At 40.6% G+C, this 18,327-nt stretch overlaps 1 protein-coding gene and 1 long non-coding RNA gene across 3 annotated transcripts in view; one reads left to right on the plus strand and one right to left on the minus strand.

The window, feature by feature from the left end:
* LOC137226278 (uncharacterized) overlaps window positions 1-18,327 on the plus strand; it is a 96,696-nt gene that overhangs the window by 52,560 nt on the left and 25,809 nt on the right. The window lies entirely within an intron of this gene.
* Window positions 1,920-2,939, minus strand: OR6J1 (olfactory receptor family 6 subfamily J member 1). Its single transcript, XM_067706148.1, is given in 4 exon segments — window positions 1,920-2,438; window positions 2,440-2,499; window positions 2,501-2,592; window positions 2,595-2,939. Coding segments are annotated over 4 exon segments (972 nt in total). The 5' UTR covers window positions 2,896-2,939.

Genomic DNA, 18,327 nt, shown 5'->3' on the forward strand with positions numbered 1-18,327 from the left:
AGCCAAATTTGTAAACTTATTTTTATATTTCTTCCATCAAAAAAGCTCCCTACATGTCTTTAATAAAATAATTTTTACCTAAATTTTCTTTTTCATGGTTTATATCTATCTACTTAATTCATCCTGAATTTATTTCAGTTTAAGAGATGAGGTGAGGATCTAACAACTTTTTCTTCAAGGTACTAGGTAATCTCTTCATTTACCTTCATTTATTCAGCTTATTCCTTCAGTAAAACATAGTACCTGACACTTAACATGGTACTTAACTTTGTACCAAGCCCTGTGCTAAGCATTCTAACATATATTAATACATTGATATTTATAAGGATTCTATGAGGTAGATACTATTATTATCTCCATATATATCTGAGTTGCAAAGAAATATTGCTTACTCAAGATCAAATGGCTAATAGCTGAGTTCTGAACCTGGGTTTCTAGTAGCTGTTCTCAGTCTTTGTGCTATACTGCTTCTAAAAATCATTGATGTCCACAGCATGCCTTGAAGCTGCTAGCTTTGCAGCTAGTAGGCTTCTGTTGTACCCATGCATATTATTATTATTATTATTATTTTGTGGTACGCGGGCCTCTCACTGTTGTGGCCTCTCCCGCTGCGGAGCACAGGCTCCGGACGCGCAGGCTCAGCGGCCTCGGCTCACGGGCCCAGCCGCTCCGTGGCATGTGGGATCCTCCCGGACCGGGGCACGAACCCGTGTGCCCTGCATGGGCAGGCGGACTCTCAACCACTGCGCCACCAGGGAAGCCCCCCCATGCATATTATTGTTCCTTTCAGTTGGCTTGTACCAAAAATCAGTTGTTTCTAAGCCTTGATGTAATAGTTGGACTTGTTATTGTAATGACATTTTAATTAACTAAAGATAAGCCAATGAAATACGAGTATTAAAAACAAAGCTATTTCTATGAAAATGAAGTCAGTTCCTTTCAGTAGATTCCATATTGGAATCTATTGAAAAAAAAATTGACTATTGAGGAAAAAAATTGTTGACTGAGGTGTGGGCAAGGACTGTGAAGACTGGCAAAAGACAAAAAGTGAAAATGCTAGAATTCTGCTCACAGATAGTTTCTTAAGCATCTTTACAATTTTTGTGCTGCTGAAACCAATCTTGAAATTTCATGTTATGAATGTGGTTTAAACAAGAAATACTACAACAGTCATTATATTCATTCTCAAAGAAAAGGATATTTATAGACTAGTGAGTACATATGTGTTTCTAGGTTTTAATTTCAAATAAATATTTAAGGCACATATAACATTTAAGTTGATATTCTGCTCTAACCTTTCCCCCACCCAAATAACCAACTATGTACTAGACCTCAATCTTTTTTAAAGGAAGTCTTCTAATGTGGTTATAGCCAGTAGTCTTGGCATCGTTTATTGACTTGACCTTCTTTACTGATTAGAAAGTCTACTTTAATTATCTGTTAGATCTTTATGTCTACTCTGCATTATCTTTCTAGGGTATCCAGTTCCACTGTTGTATTTGTTTGTTTTTAAGTTAGTGTTTTTAATACCTGATACTTTTTTTTTTCAACGTTTCTTGGCCATTCCATCTCATTAATTTTTCTGTATATATAATATTTCTGAAGTCTATCATGAATATATTCTTACTGAGAGTATTTTTTTATCAATTTTGAAATGTTCTAGTGAAGAAGGTATGCTAAGTTTATAATTATAACTTAAAAATGAGGCAAGATTAAGAAACTCAGGTATAGGCTAGGGTCAGAAACATTAAGACATACCAGACATAGCTGTGGTACGCTGAGCTTTCTGTACTCTGAGAAGACTGTGTGAGCCAATAATGATGCATGTGAGAAACCACTGTAGAGTAGAGGACATGCTGAAAACTATCTAGGAGGGGATAGTTCATGGAGATCAGGACAGAAGCTGCATTTGCAGAGGTTCAGGCAAGGAGGTAACTTCCTCCCCTCCTCTCAGGTCCGGTACATCTTTGTAAGAAGAGCTTGTTCACCTGCTCCCTAAACACCTGCTTCACCTGTTTGTTCCTCAGGGTGTAGATGAAGGGGTTGAACATCGGGGTCACCATGGTATTGAGCAAGGCCACCACATTGTTCCTGTCCTCGCCCTGGCCACCCTTGCCTGACTGGACATACATGAAGATGCAACTGCCATAGAAGAGAGAGACAACAGTGATGTGGGAGAAGCAGGTTGAGAAGGCTTTCTGCCTCTCCTTGGCTGAGGGGTTTTGCAGGATGGTGTGAAGGATGTGGCCATAGCAGGTGGCCCTCATGGACAGAGTGCCCAGTAAGCTGAAGTTGGCCAAAATAAAACCCAAAAGCTCAATCAGACTTGTGTCCGCACATATGAGTTCCAGGAGTGGAAAGTTGTCACAGAAGAAATGATTAATGATATTGGGGCCACAGAATGGCTGCTGAAATATGATGAAACTTGGAACGAGGATGGATAAGGAATCCTGTCATCCATGAACAAAGAACTAGCTGGACACAGACCGTTTTGCTCATTGATGGTGACATAACGCAAGGGTTTACATATGGCCACATACCTGTCAAAGGACATCACTGCCAGTCGGTAGAATTCTGTGGTTCCCAGGAAGAATAGAGGAAAAACTGAAGAAAGCAACCTGCCAGGAAGATGGTCCTGTATCTTGTCAGGATGTTGGACAGCATTTTGGGGAAGATGACCAGGGTGAACCAGATCTCCAGGATGGCAAAGTTGCGGAGGAAGTAGTACATGGGGGTGTGGAGGTGCCTGTCCATGAGGGTGAGGACCACGAAGAGGTTCCCCAGTAGAGTGAGGAGGCAGGTCAGGAGGAGCCCCAGGAAGATGAGCATCTGCAGCTCACAGGCATCTGAGAGCCCCAGCAGGACAAACTCAGTGACAGTGGTGTGGTTCCCCATGGCTCCTCTGACCTCTGCTGGGGATGGCCAATCAGAGGTGTGCTGCACCAGGAGTCGTGATGTTCTGGGGATCTGAGGACATTTGGAATTGATAGGAAAAAGTGGTGAGTGTTGCATTTTGAGTTGAAGGATTCCTTTATTTTTGTTTTACAGAGCTCCCTTGGGGCTATCTTTCTCATGTATGGTCCCTGGTATGTCTATGTGTTAGAGGCGAGAGTGGTGTTGCAGGGGGGCCTAAGTAAGGCCCCAAACCAAAAATTATTCTTGCTTACTTTTGTTAACCAAAATTTTATTTCTAATTCTTCAACAATTACTTTGCCTCTAATATTATACCCTGCTTTCACTACCTTTCATTTTTATCTTTATTCTAATAATGGGTCTTCATCCATAAGTAGTTCATATTTGAGACTGATAACCTTTTTGCTTAACTTAGCCAATCACTACACAGATCCATATCCTCAGGTAAACTGATTGAGAATAGCATAGACACTCTATTGCTAATTCAATGTTACCTGAAAATTCGATGCCTTTCACTAGTATTTGGATTAATAAAAAGACAAGAGGAAATCTATGAGAGAAAAGCACAACTCTTACCAATCAAAAAGAGAAAAATCCAAGTAATGTATGCACAAATAAAAATTCCTTAGTGGGAGTTTGGTATTTAAAATTCTTAATGATCCATCCTCATATGATATATCCACGGTCTCCTTTGATTACATCCTCCCATGGGCTCAAGGTACAATAAACCCTTTGTGATTTTTTTATTCTTTATCTATTTTATGCACCTATGTTTTAGCACATGGCATTCTTTCAACTTGGAATCATCAGCCTTTTCAAATCCTATTTATCCTTTAAGTCTCTCCTCAATAAGTGCTGTCATTTCCATGAAGCCTTCTCTTTTGAATGCCTGAGTCTCTGTATCTCTCATAGTTTTGTTATATATCACTCAACTTTTATTATATTTTATGGTTGTTTTTCATTTGTTGCTCAAAGATGTCTTTATTAATCTTTGCTTTTCATATAGCTCTTAGAACAAGTTTCTTGAAATAATCAGCTTTAGTAAATATTTACTGAATGAGTGAATAACACCTCAAATGTCTGTGAGTTGGATTTGGTGTTGTTTGACACAGAATAGGTTGAGGACATGTTGCTTATGTAGTACTTCCTAGAGGACAGTAACATTGCAGAGTAATATGTCAAGTAGTCTGTTAAAATGGCCCATCTGAAGAGGGTTTGCTTTTCCTCATTAGAAGGTGGCGATGTCTCCCCACAAAGATTCTCTAAGGGGAAACTCTCCATCTTTGAGACAGTCTGGAGTTCTAGCTAGTAAAGGGACAGAGGTCTGTTTGGGTCTGCTAGAGGTGCTTCCAGCAGCAAACCAAAACCAAAACCAGAACCAAAACAAACATCCCCCCCCCAAAAAAAACCCCAAACAGGACTTCCCTGGTGGCTCAGTGGTTAAGGATCCACCTGCCAATGCAGGGGACACAGGTTCGATCCCTGGTCTGGGGAGATCCCACATGCCACGCAGCAACTAAGCCCGTGCGCCACAACTACCGAGCCTGCGCTCTAGAGCCCACGAGCCACAACTATTGAAGCCTGCACGCCTAGAGCCGGTGCTCTGCAATAAGAGAAGCCACCACAATAAGAAGCCCACGCACCGCAACGAAAGGTATCCCCCTCTCGCCGCAACTAGAGAAAGCCCACGTGCAGCAACGAAGACCCAACGCAGACAGAAATAAATAAATAAATGTATTTTTAAAAATCCCCAAACAAACAAACAAAAAACCCCAAAAAGAACAACAAAAAAAACCCCAAACCCTAAAAAAGGTCTCTTTTTAAATGTCCACATCCCTGGAAGTTTCCTTCCTTAAGCATTATCAACTACTCCCTTAATGATCAGGCAGAACTGTAGCAAGAATTATTTACCAGTCACTGGAGAATAAGATTGGGACCCAGTTTAGGTACCTGGGATGAAGGAGATGCTAGGGGATATTAGTAGAGAAGATGAAATGGTAAACTGTATAAACTTTCTCTTTTTTATGGTTTTGCCTTCTCTTCAGCAAGGCTGCCCTATTCAAAGTTATTCCACGAACTACTATTGTATATAACATTTGTTGACAGTTACTAAAGAACACAAAATAGTTGATCAGCCTCTGAGGATGTAACTAAGGGCTATTCCCCAGGGGTTATTTCTAGGCTCAATATTGCTTAGATACTCAGCGATTTGAAGAAGAGTTCTCTGTAGCCCAATCATTTGGTTCAAAGGTGAGCCCAGGCAGCCAAGAAACGTACCCAGCTCTTTCCAGGACAGAAGCAGGACACAACATGAATGTGATACCCAGACACATCATCAGGAGCTAATAGAATGAGTATCATTTAGGCGAAGTCCTGGTGGGACACACTGGAAGAGAAGTGGGAATAGAGACTAAGATGAGGAAGAGTTGGATGGGAGTGGAAGGTGAGGAGAAAGCTGTGGGTTCATACTGAATCATGAGCTTAGCACAGATAAACCATGAAAAGACATTGTGATTAGCCTAAGGATATAGCTCATAGACAGGGCTGCTTGATAAACTTCTGTTTTTTTCCTGTATCAAATGGGAGGTCAACAGCCAGGGGGAGGGTCTTCCAAATACAAAGAGAAGGGGTCCACTTCATGAATTCAGGTATTTCTCCCTTTATCCTTCAGGCTTGGTGAGTGAAAGGGGAGACTTGCCTGGCAGCCTGAGAGCCTGGGCATGGCTGCACCATCCACTCACACCATTCATTGTTTTTTAAAAATTTTTATTTATTTAATTAATTTAGTTTTGGCTGCATTGGGTCTTCGTTGCTGCGCGCGGGCTTTCTCTAGTTGCGGCGAGCGGGGGCTAGTCTTCCTTGCGGTGCACGGGCTTCTTATTGCGGTGGCTTCTCTTGCTGCGGAGCACGGGCTCTAGGCGTGTGAGCTTCAGTAGTTGTGGTGCACGGGCTTCAGTAGTTGTGGCTAGCAGGCTCTAGAATGTGGGCTCAGCAGTTGTGGCGCATGGGCTTAGTTGCTCCGCGGCATGTGGGATCTTCCCGGACCAGGGCTCGAACCTGTGTCCCCTACATTGGCAGGCAGATTCTTAACCACTGCGCCACCAGGGAAGCCCCATTCATTGTTTAAGGGTCAGTCATGCAGTGGCCAGTGGGAAAGTCTCTATGGATGCCCTGGAGGTTCGTCTTGCCTTCTGGATAGTTCTAGCACACTTAGAAGGAGGGTGAGATCTTCTCCTAAGGAAAAGCGTTAAGAGTTTCACCCAGACTTGATGCTCTCCAGAGCTTTGGGTTTTCCAAGGGGACAGTTACACAGAGCACAAGGTGGGACAGGCAAATCTCCTCAATGTGAGTAACTTAATGGTTCTGCCTGGATAAACGTTGACTTGCCTAGCATTTACCTGGACGGTGGGGCTGAAGTTACAAATGAGACCCAGTGTGTGTGCTCGATGTGCCACATCTTATAAAAATTAGCGAAGACAAGTGCCAGGAAGAGGACGGTTTGGGGAAGCCATTGCTGCTCTGCCATCCTCTGCAGTGCCATGGTGGAGATTACCCTTCAGGCCCAGGGTTAGGTGTCTAGCAGCCCTCTGGGGAAGTCCCAGTCAGGCCATTCCAAATACACTACTCACAGGATTCCAGAAGATACCTGGTTCACATGGGTATTTCTTGTGCTTGCAATATTGTCTGTGGGCTCTAAATGCAGATCTTATTCTTTAAGAATAACTATTCCTTTCCAAAGTATCCTGAATGGTCAGCGGGCGTTTCCCGGATGGGAGAATGGTTTCCTTGGACTTGGTCATCATTCAGCTCACAGGATCTGATGAGTCCAGAATGTTTTGAAATTTTCCACATTTCAGCAAGCTCATCCTGGGAGAAGCCTTGGAAGAGTTCAGTTATCATTTAGTGGAATCTTCCTTCATCCTCCTTTTAAACTAATGGGGGTCATTTCAACTGATAAAGACTTTTATTACATTCTCACGTTGGGCAAGTTTCTGCAAGATGGTATTTCTTCTGCGGACAATGGGGCACTGTAAGACAGTGAATGAGCTACTCCTGGAATAAACACATCTCTTTGTGGAGGTGACATAAGGGCTGAGGGATTCGGATTGCAACTTTGTTTTCTTCAGGGATCTACTCTTCTCCTAAGTTTTATGGTGCTTGTGATCCCTGGAGAATTAGTATAACGAGCCTCACTCAGCTTCTTCCCAACTCTCTTGGCTGTTACTTACTACAACTTTGCAAACAAAAGTTTCACTTGTTTGTTCAGATCAAGAATAGCAGTTAATTTTAGTTAAAGTAATAAATCTAATTATTCCTCTGAAATTGGGGCTCCTGTCTAATATTAGGCAGTCCTATTATTACAGGGATGTAAGGAACCATCACAAGTAATATAGAACCTTGGCTAATCCTACCCTGGTCCCTACCTCACTGGGGCTAGGAGATGATAGAAGATGGGGTCCTAGGGGAAAGAGAAATAAGGGAAGGAAATGAAAAGGTTAGGATTATTTTTTCCCCAGCTTTATTGAGGTATAATTGACAAATAAAATGGTATATATTTAAAGTGTACAGTGTGATGATTGTGTACATCGTGAAATGATTACTACAATGAAGTTAACTAACACATACATCACCTCACATAGTTACCATTTTTGTGTATGCATGTTTGGTGAGAATGCTTAAGATTTACTCTCTTAGCAAACTTCAAGTATAAAATACCATGTTGCTAGCTATGAACACCGTGCTGTACGTTAGGTTCCCAGAACTTATTCATCTTATAGTTAGGAGTTTGTACCCTTGACCAATACCTACCCATTTCTTCCACCCTCCCAGGCCCTGGAAACCACCATTCTCTCTGTTTCTGTGAGTTGGACTTTTTATTTGTTTGTTTGTTTAGGTTCCACATATAGGTGATGTCATACAGTATTTGTCTTTCTCTGTCTGGCTTATTTCACTGAGCATAATGCCCTCCAGTCTCATCCATGTTGTTGCAAATGGCAAGATTTCCTTCTTTTTTATGATTTAATAATATTCCATTGTATTGTTTACCTGAGATAAATAGACTGCCAGATATTTTTCCAGCAAAGATGGGTTTATTTGGGATCAGCAACTCGGGGTTGCAACCATGGTGAGCCGTGTGAAAATCCCTGCGCTACAAGGGAAGGAAAATGCTTTTATAGAGAGGAAAAGGAAGTTGGGAGGGCTATAGTAAACAAAGCGTCCATGACTTTTCATTGGCTGAGTCCTTGCCAGGAAAGAAAGGGAGTCTTTCTTCTTCCTGTTGGGCTTTGCTATCGTCGCAGGGTGTGAGAACTCCCCCTTCTGGTCTCTCAATTCTATTTAACTGAGATTTCTGCTTATGAATTTTTTTACATTTTATATATATATAAACCATATCTTCCTTATCCATTCATCTGGTGACAGACACTTAAGTTGTTTCCTTAGCTGTTGTGAGTAATGCTGCAAAAAACACAGATTGCCGATATTTCTTTGAAATAGGGGGACACCCGGGATGCACTGGGCCTTAAGGGCTACTACTGCCGCTGCATGCTGCTAGCCCACTGGACTTGATAGAGAAGCTGCTCAACTCTGCGTCCCTGGAGAAGTGATCATGGACCATGGAAGTCAGTGTCTTGCCCACAGTTTTTTCCCCCAAGGTGTGGGGAGCTGGAAGCAATGCCTGCCCACAGCCCTGTCAGTGTGTTACTCCCTCTCTGGAAAGAACCATCCAGTAAAGGTCTTTGAGGACCACAAGGAGGTCCTAACAGTTAAAAAAATGTTTTTGTTTGTTTCCTTTGGATATTTACTCAGAAGTGGGATGGCTGGATCATGTGGTAGTTCTATTTTAATTTTTAAAGAAACCTCCATGCTGTTTTTCATAATGGCTGTACCAATTTCCATTCCTAACAACAGTGTACAAGTGTTCCCTTTTTTAAAAAAATATTCATTTATTTATTTGGCTGTGCTGGGTCTTAGTTGCGGCACATGGGATCTCCATTGCCACGTGCAGAATCTTCATTGCGGCATGCGGGATCTTTAGTTGCGGCATGCGGGATTTTTTTTAGGTGTGGCAAGCAGACTCTTAGTTGCGGCATGTGGGATCTAGTTCCCTGACCAGGGATCAAACCCGGGCGCCCTGCATTAGGAGCATGGAGTCTTAACCACTGGACCACCAGGGAAGTTCCAACGGTTCCCTTTTCTTGACATCCTTACCAATGCTTGTTCTTTCTTTCTTTTTTAAAAATAATAGCCATCCTAACAGGTGTGAGGTATGAGGTGCCATCTCACTGTGGGTTTGATTTGCATTTCCCTGATGATTAGTGATGTTGAGTATATTTTCATGTACCTGTTGGTCATTTGCATGTCTTCTTTGGAAAAATGTCTACCCAGTTTCTTTGCCCATATTTAAATGGGCTTATTTGATTTTTTGGTATTGAGTTGATTTTTCATGAGCCCAGGTATCTCTCTCGAACTCCAGAACCATCTATCCAACTATTTACTGAAGAGCTCTACCTGGGTGCCTTAAAGCCAATGTGTTAAAACTGACTGGAACCTAAATTGGAAAAGAATTTGAAAAAGGATACTTGTATATGTATAACTGAATCACTTTGCTGTACACCTGAAACTAATACAACATTGTAAATCAACTATACTCTAATATAAAATAAAGATAAGAATAAAACTGACTGGAAGAATATACCAGAGACCAATAAAACAACAATACTTGTTGCAGGTGGTAGTTTGGGGTAGAGAGGGACAGGGTTGACAACATGATTTCTCACCATATATCTTTTAGATGAATGAAAAAATGTGAATGTATCATCCTCCTCTCTCCCCCCATCCACTTCTGCCCAAACTTGCCCTTTTCATGTGTATTCCTGTTTATGTGAATGGTATCATCATTTCCTTGGTCACCCAAGCCAGAATTTGGGGAGTTTTCCTGGACTCCTTTCTCTCCTTTACTCTCTTACCCCAACTTCTGTAATTTTGCCTCAAAAATATCTTGCAAATAAATTTCCTCTTTTTTCCATCCCCACTGTTACTGCTTTAGCTTGGGTTCTTTTATCTCTTACTTGGAATTTTTTTTTTTTTTTTTTTTGCGGTACGCGGGCCTCTCACTGCTGTGGCCTCTCCCGTTGCGGAGCACAGGCTCCGGACGCGCAGGCTCAGCGGCCATGGCTCATGGGCCCAGCCGCTCCGCAGCATGTGGGATCTTCCCGGACTGGGGCACGAACCCGTGTGCCCTGCATCGGCAGGCGGACTCTCAAACACTGCGCCACCAGGGAAGCCCTCTTACTTGGATTTTAATATCTTTCTCACTTTAGTTCCTCACATTCTACTAGAGTGATCTTTTAAAAACACAAAACAGGTTATAATATTTTCCAGCCTAAAATCATTGGATGCCTCCATTAACCTTCAGAGTAAAATGTAAGCTTTCTAGTGTAGCATCCTTTTGATCTTGGGTTCACCTACTGCTCCAGTTTCTTCTTCCATGATTCTTTTTCCATAGCTTAGTCTTCAACCAAACTGCCTGTCCTTCTTGAAAATATCAGGTTCTCTCTGGCCTCCATACCTTTACATATGCTGTTCTTTCTACCTGAAATGCCTTTCTAACTTTGGCAAAAATCAGATCGAGTTTTCCATGAGAAAACTTTTCTGAGTAGTTCTCCCCCCACCCCCAGCCCAACCACATTCCTCTCATCTATAAATATAAATTCTGATATTGCACTAAATATAATATTATCACTGTTGAGTTTTTCCTCTGTATTTCCCTACTAGCTGGGTGACCCTGGACAGATCCTAACATCAGAAATTGAATCATATTTTTCTTTGTCTTTCAAACATCTGGCACAGTACCCATGTGGTGGGTTTTGAATTGTTAACCATTTTTTTTTTATGGGTATTTCTTATCCCTCTGAGCTGTCTTATTCCTCCCATTTCGGTAAGAAAACTGGGAAAGAAATGTTACTGCAGAAGGCAGAATAAAGCCTTTTCAAGTTTAGGACTCAGGGCCTAGACAAAACCTGATGAGTCAGGGCAAGGCTTCTTATTTCCTGAGATTCTGCATAACAGGGGAAAGAGGAGACTTGAAGAGGAAAACAGGATAGCTCAGAACTGCTGGGTCCCCGGGAAGGAGCATTGTACTCTGCCCTTTCCCAACCCCAGGCTGAGTCTAAGCGGGGAGATGACAGAACCCTACATAGAGTTGTGGGTCTGAGAACAGAGAGCACTTGTAATTTGCTTTCTGGGAAGGTCCAGGGCAGTGGCCGTACCTTAGGGGAAAAGTGGCTGCATAAAATTCCTAGGCAGGTGGGACATTTGAGACCATCAGAGAGTTTCCCACAGCTCAGAGAGGTGCAGTAATAAAGGCTAGAGTGTCTGAAAGGGGCATAGAGATAGCAGGGAGAGCCACCCAGCCTGCAAGGGCCTCCTTGATGCGAATGAGGAGCAATGTACCTGCTACCTATGGACTGATGACCTAGGGCAAGATGGGAGGGTCCAGAGGACCGTGGGCAAAGGCCTCCTTGTCTCCTCCCAGCTTCCTCTTAACTTAGACACAACACTGGAGAAAAGTGTGCTTGTGGGAGAATCCAGAACTGACTGATATTTAATTTCTACCATCAGGTTAATGGGCCATCTAGGGAAATTAAACTGAGTTTTAAGAATAGCAAGGAAATTAAATTTGGTATGCACGAGTTTGTGAACTAAGATTAGTATTTGCTTTACCTGGCATCATATAGTGTTATAAATCAATTAATTCAATATTAATATAAAATTTACAAAGGAGTAGAAGTACATATCTTAAATTGCTATAAGTAAATTTTGCAATATAAATATAATTTAGATTATTAATCCTTTCTCAATAAAAATGTGAATATCATGAAGGACTTTGAAATGGGAAAAAAAAGATTACAAAATTAGTGAGTGTCCAAACTCACTCATTCAGGTCATCTCTGCCTTCCAGTGTTTTTAAGATGTTTTAGCACTTTGTAAATTGTAGAAAACTAATCATAGTGTAAATTATTCTTGTCTGTAGAAAAACACATGGATTGTGTTTATTAGAATGCGACTGACAATTTTCTGTAGATAGACCCAGTGTGCATGTATTTGCAAATTCATTTCAGAATTTCGTATCTCTATAAATGTCATTGCTCTTTGAATGCTTCTTTAAGCTAGTTGTAACATCTTACCGGTTTCCCTCATAAATTAATGAGTTGTTAAATAAAATCTTTGACATGAGTTCATATAGCTCATGCTTTGAGAAAATTCTGCAAGAATTGACCTCTGAAATGTCAACACAGCCTGCTAGAAGTGATTTTAGGGAGAGACAGAGAGTCATATCTTGGGATATCTCTTATTAGGACAGTTGCCTACTGTAGGTTGGAGCACTCTGCTATAATAGCAAAAGTAATTTGTAAGAGGTTTTCAACATTTTAGTTAACAGATCAATAGATGGAAACAGAGAAAACCGCTTAATCACAAAATGCAGTGAAATAGACTGCTTTCACTTCAGCAAAGTCACAGTTTTCCTCCCACAGTGTGTTCTGCTGATGGATGTGTTGAAATAAACATGTGACTTGAGAGAGATATCTTCTGCATGGTACAAACTTTATTATGCCAACATCTGGCAGCTGGATAAAATGATAGTTAAGACCTGGAGTCAAATCACTCTTTAAGCCTCAATTTCCTCATTTGCAAAATGGTGTGTTCTGGTTACAGTTGCAGTGTAGCAAAGCACCCTGAACTTGGTGGTGTAAAATGTGAGTCGGGACTTCAGGAAGGGCTTGGCTGGGAAATCTTACCTGTAGGGTCTCTCATGAGACTGGGACTACAATCATCTGAAGGCTTGACTGGGCTGGATGTCCAGGATGGTCCACTCACATGGTTGGCAGTGAAGACTGGTTGTTGGCTGGGAGTTCAACTGGCACTATTGATTAGAAATATCTACACATGGCCTCACAGCATGATGGCCTAACTATACTAGGAGTTCTTAAGTTGTGGCTGGTTTTCCCCAGAACAAACATCCCAAGAGCCTGGTAGAAGTTGCAAGGCCTTTTCTGACCTGGCCTTGGAAGTTATATGACATCATTCTACCATACTCATTTGGGTAAAGCCTGCCCTGGTTCAAAGTGAGGGTATATAGGCCCCAACCTGTTGATAGGAACTTTGGCAAAGTCACATTGTGGAAAAGCATTTGGGATGGGAGATATAGTTGTGGCCATATTTAGAAAATACAATCTGCCACATGTAGATAATATTATTGCCTATTTCATGAGGTTTTGTGAGTATCAGCATGAGAAATGGTCTTAATACAGGACTTAATCAGCATTTAAATACTGATTTAATTGCTTAATTAAGTGCTTAAGTACTGATTAAGTACTTAACAACACTTAAGTACTTAATCAGTACTTAATATAGTGCCTGGTGCATTGGAAAACCTCAATAATTGTTGCCATCATTATTACTTCAGCACTGCCCTTTGGACAGTTTTTCAGTTTGTGGTAAACACTATTTTGATTTTCTGAATTCTGGTTCTCAGAGAAATCTGATTAAGATTAGACAAAGGCCAAAAAATACAAGTGAAATTGAATGGAAGTGTATTGTTGTTACCTTTGAAGTGTCTTCTTGTCACTTAAAAAATTCTGAAGTACAGGACAGCCTTTACTTGGAAGTAAAATGTCCCAAATTGCAGAGGGGGTGGTGATTTGTGACCCTCTTACTTGCTTCGAGGTGATGAAAATGCTTTGGATCCGAACTTGCACTAGAACATTAGCACCTATTGCTTCTGGCTTTGTTTTCTCACTGTTAAATCTGTTGTAATGAAGTCAACGTAAACTTTCTTATCAAGGTTTGCAGGACTGTTCTTTATGACTGGAAAAGTCACAGGGTTTCAGATGTTTTGAAATTTAGTAGCAGTAACTTTCCCTTCCCAAAGCGATTTGAAATGAACATCCGAGACAATGAACTACCTCTGACAAACTCAGCTTGTGCTTTGTTGTCATCTGTGATGATTTACATTCCCCTTTCCTTGGCTGTGAAATCGATGTCACAGCTGCACTAGGTACTGGGCAAATGATGTTCTTTTTATCTGCTTTAAATATGAAACTGCGTTCTTATCACTGTGGGTTGAAGGACATCTTTGTACCTGAACACTTTGATTTGAGGGTGATGTCAAACAGATTTGGACTCAGATAAATATTCAGTTGTGCCGGGAATTACAAATAGAATCTTGTGACCTTGTTTCAATTAGGAGAAACGTGGAATGAGTTAAGGAAAAATGTATTAAAATAACATTTTTGTTTTCTTTTTGCTATAAAATAATTTATGTTCCTCATAGGAAATTTTAGAAAATCCAAGCAAAAAGAGAAAAATAAAAATCACCTGCATTCTTACCACCTGGCTGCAATAATTATTCACATTTTAGAATAAGCATCTTGTGCATACCCACATTTACATACACCACAGATTTTAAAATAATGGATCGTGATGTACATGTTATTTAGCATTTGGATTTTTTTTTTAATTAAAAAACTTGATAGAGTGTGGGGATCTTTCCATGTCAGTAAATACATAAAATCAATTTAAATTATTTTAATTAGTTTCCTATTTGTCTCTCTGCATTTAGATTGTTTCCCATTCCCACAGTTACAAACATTATAAAGTATATCCTCGTACAGATATTTTAAAAATTTGTTTAAAAAATTATAGAAGTAGTACACATTTAAAAATTCAAATATTAGGCTTCCCTGGTGGCGCAGTGGTTGAGAGTCCGCCTGCCGATGCAGGGCACACGGGTTCGTGCCCTGGTCCGGGAGGATCCCACATGCTGCGGAGCGGCTGGGCCCTTGAGCCATGGCCGCTGAGCCTGCGCATCCGGAGCCTGTGCTCCGCAACGGGAGAGGCCACAACAGTGAGAGGCCCGCGTACCGCAAAAAAAAAAAAAAATCAGTTGAGTTTCTATATGCTAATAAAAAAGTATCAGAAAGAAAAATTAAGAAAACAATCCCATTTACAATTGCATCAAAGAGAGCAAAATACCTAGGTATAAATTTGACCAATGATGTGAAAGACCTGCACAATGAAAACTGTAAGACACTAATAAACTGAAGAAGAAACAGACAGAAAGAAATGCTGTTATCTGGCATTGGAAGAATACTGTTAAAACGTTCATTCAGCCAAAGTACTGTACACATCCAATTCAATCTCTAACACAATTAAAATAGCATTTCTCACAGAAACCAAACTAACAATCCTATCATGTGTGTGGAACCAAAAAGGACCCCAAATAGCCAAAGCGATCCTTAGAAAGGACAGCATAGCTGGAGTCAACTCACTCCATGACTCCAAACTATACTATGAAGCTACAGGAACCAAAACAGTGTGGAACTGGCACAAAAACAGGCACATGCACCAGAGCAATATAACAGAGAACCCAGAAATAAACCCACACGTATGTGGTCAGTTAATTTATGACAAAGCTGCCAAGGACATACACTGGGGAAAGTCCCCTTAATAAATGATGCCAAGGAAACTAGATCCCACACACCAAAGAAAGACAATGGGAACTGTCTACACCGCACACAACACTACCTGAAATCCACAATATTCCACATGGAGCCCTTCCTCTGCTGGCTCCTCTGAAAATGGACCCCCCTCAGCAGTCAGCCACATACAAGAAGCTTCTCCCCACTTTCTCTTCACCTTTTACTTCTGGTGGTGCCTCCCAGCCAGTCCTGAAGACAGTGGGCTCCTGTCTGCATGGGTGAGGCCCAGTGTTGTCCAGAAACTGAAGCTCCAGTGTGTCCTGAGGAGACCCACCTCCCATCAGTGTGGACTCGGCCAGGCATTGTCCCAAAGCCAAAGCCCTGGCGAATCCCAGATCCAGTTCAACCAAAGTTGTGATGCTTATTGGCCTTACGGAGTCCACATGTTATTGAGACACCGTAAGAAGATTACATTAGGAGCCACCATCTCTTGAATGCCATGGATGACCTGGCGTGCAGCCCTGAGGGTGGCGCTGCTGAGGCCATGGGCGGAGTGGGGGGCAGGGGTGGGGTCAGACATCTGGCTGCCCTCCTCTTTGGCTCCAGGACAGCTCACCGACTGCGGAGTTCCGGCCCTGTGGGGACCCGGGCTCCATTCCTGCTTCAGGTCAGTCCCCCTGCGCCAGGATACTTTTAATAGGTAGTGATGACACAGCTGGCTATCCACCTGGAGGATGTAAACTTCCTCTGTGTAAACAAGGACTTTGTGGCTCTAGAGAGACAGTTTCCTCTGTCTTGGTTATTTTGATTTCATTTGAGACTGGTGGAAATGAAACACAATTTTATTTTCTTTTAGCTTTTTATTTTAACATAACTTTTGATTTATAGTCAAGTTGTAAGGAATTCCCATATATCCTTCACCCAGATTCCCCATATGTTAACAATGTACCACATTTACTTTATCTTTTTCTCTCTTGACATATTTCTCTTAACATAAGTTTAATAATTTCTTAATATTTATACTACTAATATTATATATTAATATATACAATACTAACAGTACATATAATCTAATACAGCATAGTGAGCTTAGTACATTAAATAGCCTTTCATATTTCCTGTCCATATTTCTGTGGTCATCTTGAAAAAAATTTTAACATAACATAACAGACCATACTTTGCAACTTGCTGATGTTCCCCTAAGATTTCTAAAATCTAGATCCACATCCTGGCTCTCTCTCTCTTTTCCCCTTACAGTTTAGTTGAGTGAACCTGTCATTTGTCCTATAACATGCCCACAGTCTCTGCTTACTCTTTGCATCCTTGTGGTGCTGTGCAGCCCATTCCTCTGCCCCTCTGTATTCCCTGAAGACTGGTTGTTTGATGTAGAGTCTTGATCAGATTCAAGTTTGATTTTCTTGTCAAGAATATTTCATACTGTTGTATTCTAATTCTTTCGTACTTTCTTTAGTAGCTGGGATACTTCCATAAGGAGAATATTCATCAACTATTTGGTTATGCTGTCTAGATTGTTTTTAACTTTTGCAGAAGGGAGTCAATGAATTATGGTACCTAGCTCAATAATTAAAAGTTGTTTGGGCTTTTTATGGCTTATGAAGAACCACATCCGAATACCAAGCAGGAGTTCATTGGCAGATGAGATTCACTGGAAGTGATTCACAAATATCATTAATAAACTATTATTATCTCCTTCACTTAGCTGTGCCTCATGACTTCACCTATTTAACTAAATCCAGTTCATGATTCTTGACATACTTTAAGGTATTCATTTAAAATGAGTAATGAAATAATTTAACAGTGAATCACCTTTACTTATGTATTTTTATATTGAATAGCAGGAAACCAACAGAGAAATTTGTCACTTTTGTTTGAGAACACAGTTAAATTTATTCTTATTTGACTCTTCCACCCTGGTTGATTAACCAGCTGTGTTTAATTTGAAAGCTTTTGAAATTAAGTTTATCAGCACAGGACAAGGCATTTTATAGTACAGCATCTGGATTTAAAAGTGTTTTAAGTCCAAGGAGATTATTTTTACGGCTTTTCATTAGAGCTGACTCTCTATAGCTGAAAACTACATTTCCAAGACTGCAGCATAACTAGTATTCTGGATGAAATCTAGATTTTGTACATGCAGAATACAGAATCTGGAGCTGTGTTATGTGGGGAGAGTGGCAGGGCATGAGATAACCGTGTTCCAATATGGTTCCCGGCAGACAGTGTCACTTTTCCTGCTCCAGCAGCTTCCTGCAGTAGAATTGGCAGTGCACCCCATCACAGCAGAGATAGTCTGGCTAAGCATTCCTGGAAGTCCTGCTTAGATCCTATTCTTCCATTCCTTCCAGTGACTTTGTAAACCACACACAAAAAAATCACTTTCTGTTTATACCAATTTGAATGATTTCTGTTATCTGCAACCTATTTCTCACTAATAATAAAGCTATTGATTTTTGTATATATATATTTTTTGATTTTTGTATATTATCTTTGTACTGAGCCATCTTACTCAATTTATTTATTGCCTGAGATAATTTTCTGGAAGTTTCCAGTTAAAAATTGTACAGTTGTCATCTCCTCTTTGCTAATTTCATCCTGATTTCTCTTGAATATTTGCACCATATATTGTAGGCAATAGTGAACATTTTGCGGTTTTTCTAACTTTAATGGAAAGCTTCTAGTCTTTCCCAGCTGAAAATAATTCTGACTTTGGAGATTACAGATATGTAATGTTATGAAGGTATTCATCTTTTCCCATTTTATTAAGAACTTTCTAAGCTAAAAAAAATTAAGAATGTAAGTTGGTTTTTATAAAAAATTTTTTTCAACATCCATGGAAGTGATTAAAAGATGTTTCTCTTTTTTTCTATTTGTATGATGAACTATATTTATAGATTTCCTAATATCAAATTGT

The sequence above is a fragment of the Pseudorca crassidens genome, chromosome 1, assembly GCF_039906515.1.
Source record: "Pseudorca crassidens isolate mPseCra1 chromosome 1, mPseCra1.hap1, whole genome shotgun sequence".
In the NCBI taxonomy this organism is placed as follows: domain Eukaryota; kingdom Metazoa; phylum Chordata; class Mammalia; order Artiodactyla; family Delphinidae; genus Pseudorca; species Pseudorca crassidens.